This window comes from Arachis ipaensis, chromosome B08 (genome assembly GCF_000816755.2).
Source record: "Arachis ipaensis cultivar K30076 chromosome B08, Araip1.1, whole genome shotgun sequence".
NCBI lineage: Eukaryota > Viridiplantae > Streptophyta > Magnoliopsida > Fabales > Fabaceae > Arachis > Arachis ipaensis.
This window is the reverse complement of record NC_029792.2, coordinates 4,327,211-4,330,264: the sequence shown is the minus strand read 5'-3', so window position 1 is coordinate 4,330,264 and position 3,054 is coordinate 4,327,211. Positions and strand designations below refer to the sequence as shown.

The 3,054-nt window shown below is 35.2% G+C and overlaps 1 protein-coding gene across 1 annotated transcript; it reads right to left on the bottom strand.

The window, feature by feature from the left end:
* Positions 845–1,817, bottom strand: LOC107610421 (pollen-specific leucine-rich repeat extensin-like protein 1). Its single transcript, XM_016312474.1, has 2 exons — positions 1,185–1,817; positions 845–1,060 (listed from the first exon to the last, which is right to left on the bottom strand). Exons 1-2 carry the CDS (start codon positions 1,815–1,817, stop codon positions 845–847), a joined length of 849 nt encoding a protein of 282 aa, XP_016167960.1.

Here is a 3,054-nt window from a genome sequence, read left to right as displayed (position 1 = left end):
AGTGTTTCGATGCGAAGGAGGAGGGTGAATGCTCATGATGGATCATGTTTCTGTGGGCTGAAGACTGTGATTAAGAAATCTGGGACAGCGGAGAACCCGAATAGATTGTTCCATGCATGTCCAAGGTACCGGGTGAGTGATGGTAAAGGAAGTTAAAGCTTTTTCATGTTCTTATCCTCTGTTGGGTGTTCTCTGATTTTTTGGTTTACTCCCATATGAAATTGCAGAAGGGCAGTCACTGCAATTATTTTAAGTGGGTTGATGATGATGAATTTGAAGCAGTGGGTGTGTGTGGTACAAAGAAAGATGCAGGAGCTGATATGGAGGTTGAAGGTGAGTATGATGAATGGCGGGTGAAGGTGGCATGGAAGTTGGGCACTGTGGAAGCTGAAGTTAGAGCTTTGAAACTGCTAATGATTTTGCTGTTTGTAGTAGTTGTGATAATTTGTTGTTTCTTATGTAATTCTAAATGAATAGATTATGCTGTATGAACATGTAATGATGTATTGAAATTGTTGATTTGAATGAGAGTAGTTATTTGAAGTTGGAAGCAATTTCCTGTCAACTGTGAATAATTTTATAAACTGTGGAACTAATTCTGTGTTTACATGAATTATGTTGAGGCATAAACAAAATGAAGATAATAAGAAAGCTTAATAGTAACTTGTCATTGATGGCTAATTGTCACATTGTCTTAATACATAAATAGCATAACAAAGTCATAAGGTTGTTAGCTGACAAAATACATTGTCCATAGACTAAATTACCACACACAAAACAAAAGCAACAAACAGAATGTTATTTCATACACAAAATGAGTTAACAAGTAGACATTCCTAACAACTCAAACTTTATCATCATTCTTCCTTGGAGCCTTGAAGACTGGAGTAGGCACAAAGGTCATGAATTTTTCCAGCCGCTTAGCAGTTCTGGAGCTTGTCCCTTTAATGGTCTCAGCAGAAACAGCCACAGATCCAGTTGCAATATGCTTTGGGGAGGAAATTGACCTTGCTTTTCTTTTGATCACTTGCAACTTAGGTGGCCTACCAATCAATTGATCCTGTATGATTTAGTAGCAAATCAGATTCTTACATGATTAGGCTACATCCAAATTTTTTTAGGAGTGATGATATATGATACTACCTTAAGGGGCTCCTGGGTTGGTGGGATGCACTCCGAGTCACTGTTTCTTCATCTTCGAAACCCTCATAACTTGAGTCATCAGTGTCAATTTCTTTATCTGCTAGTCTAGACTTAGGAGGCCTATGCTTCTCCTTTGCTTCAGCTTGCTTTTGCTTTCTTTGTGAGCCTTTTCCACTATCACTATCACTTTCACTGCTGTATAAACTGTCTCCTACAACCTTTGGAGGCTTGTACAACTCATCTTCAGTACTCTCATACGAGTCATGAGAGTCAGAATCTTCATCCTGGATGGGACCTTCTCTTACAGTTCTTCCGGATCTTGTTACTCTGCATGCACTGGTATTTCCTTTCTTCTTATTACTTTCTGGCGTTTTGGCTGGTTGAGAGGATGTTTTGGAATGATGTGGGACTTTCTTCCTCTGACTGTTGCTTTTGGTTTGTTGAGGGTGGAGTTTTGTTGACTGCAAGGGAGTCTTTACGGGCTGACAGGTGGTCTTTGAGGCTTCATGTGTTGGTTTGGTGGGCTGAGAAAAAGGCTGATTGGGCTTACTGGGCTGTGAGGATGGCTTCCTGGGCTGAGGATTGGGCTTACTGGGCTGAGCTTTAGGCCTACTGGGCTGTGAGGCTGCCTTAGTGGGCTCATAGCTTGGTTTCTTTGGCTGAGGGTGGTTCATTGTGGGAGTTTTCACAGGTTGTTCTTCGATCTGAGTGCTCTCCACATATCGTGCGACCACTGATAATAATTTTGAGGTGTCAATTTAAGCGGAATTAGAGCCAATCCAGGACTTTCTCCTGGATGAAGAAAATAAGGGCTAATCGGATCAGAAATTGCAGAAGAGGAACTAAATCTGCCAAGATGTGCTTGGAACTGAAAAAATCAATGTAGGAGTAATAATATTTTACAAGTTTGTATAAGATTGCTTACATGCATGGCTTTTAAATATCAACAATATTTTTGGAGAAATTATCCTTAAGTAGTATTATTATTTTTTATGATAAGATGTTTTAGCTATCTAGAACTCTAGTTGGTATGAACTTCCTTTAATCTAAAGAAGTGTACAAGTCAGAAGAGAATCACAGTTTGTTAAATATTATTGGAGTACAGAAAATTTTTTAATTAGAATTAGTTAGAGGCCACAATAATTAAATTATTTTTTTAATTTTTGTAAAATAATACCAAGCTTAAAATTCAAGTGAATTACAAAAATGATAATTATAAGAAAAGAAGAAGGTTGGTGATGTACTCTCATGTCATTGAAATTCAAAGTAATGGAAGAAGAATTGATAAGAAGTGAAAAGAGAGAATGATTGATTAAAAGAACCACACAGAAATACTGAGTACCAATTACAATATATATAGCAAAAGGGAAAATAAATTACTAACTAATAGTGCTATAATTATGTCTAACAAATTAACCAACTTGACAGCTATACAAAAAACAAACTCTATTACACTACAGCTTTTTTACTCCCTTTTTTAGAATGTATACAACCAAGAAATAATAATTTTCTAATGAAACATTTATCAAATCTGTTTACGGATAAATTTTAAATTTATTTAAAATATTAATATTTAAATAATTTTAATTATAAAAAAATATTATATATTAATTAAAATTAACGATTAAAATTACTAAAATATCAATATTTTAAGTATAATTAAAACTTTTCCTATACTTATTATATGAATAGAAAAGGCAGAGAGAAAAAGTTCGAAAACCTTAAGTGAGTCGGGACAATGCAAGAGAACCGTAGCTATGATATCTTAAAACGTTGTGCCTAATTATCATATATGTATATGGATATTATATATATAGCACTTTTTAATCATTTGTGTGGCAATGTGGCATTATATGAACAAGAATAGATAGAAAAGTGCATGCATGAAAGTGTTAAAGTATAATTATGATT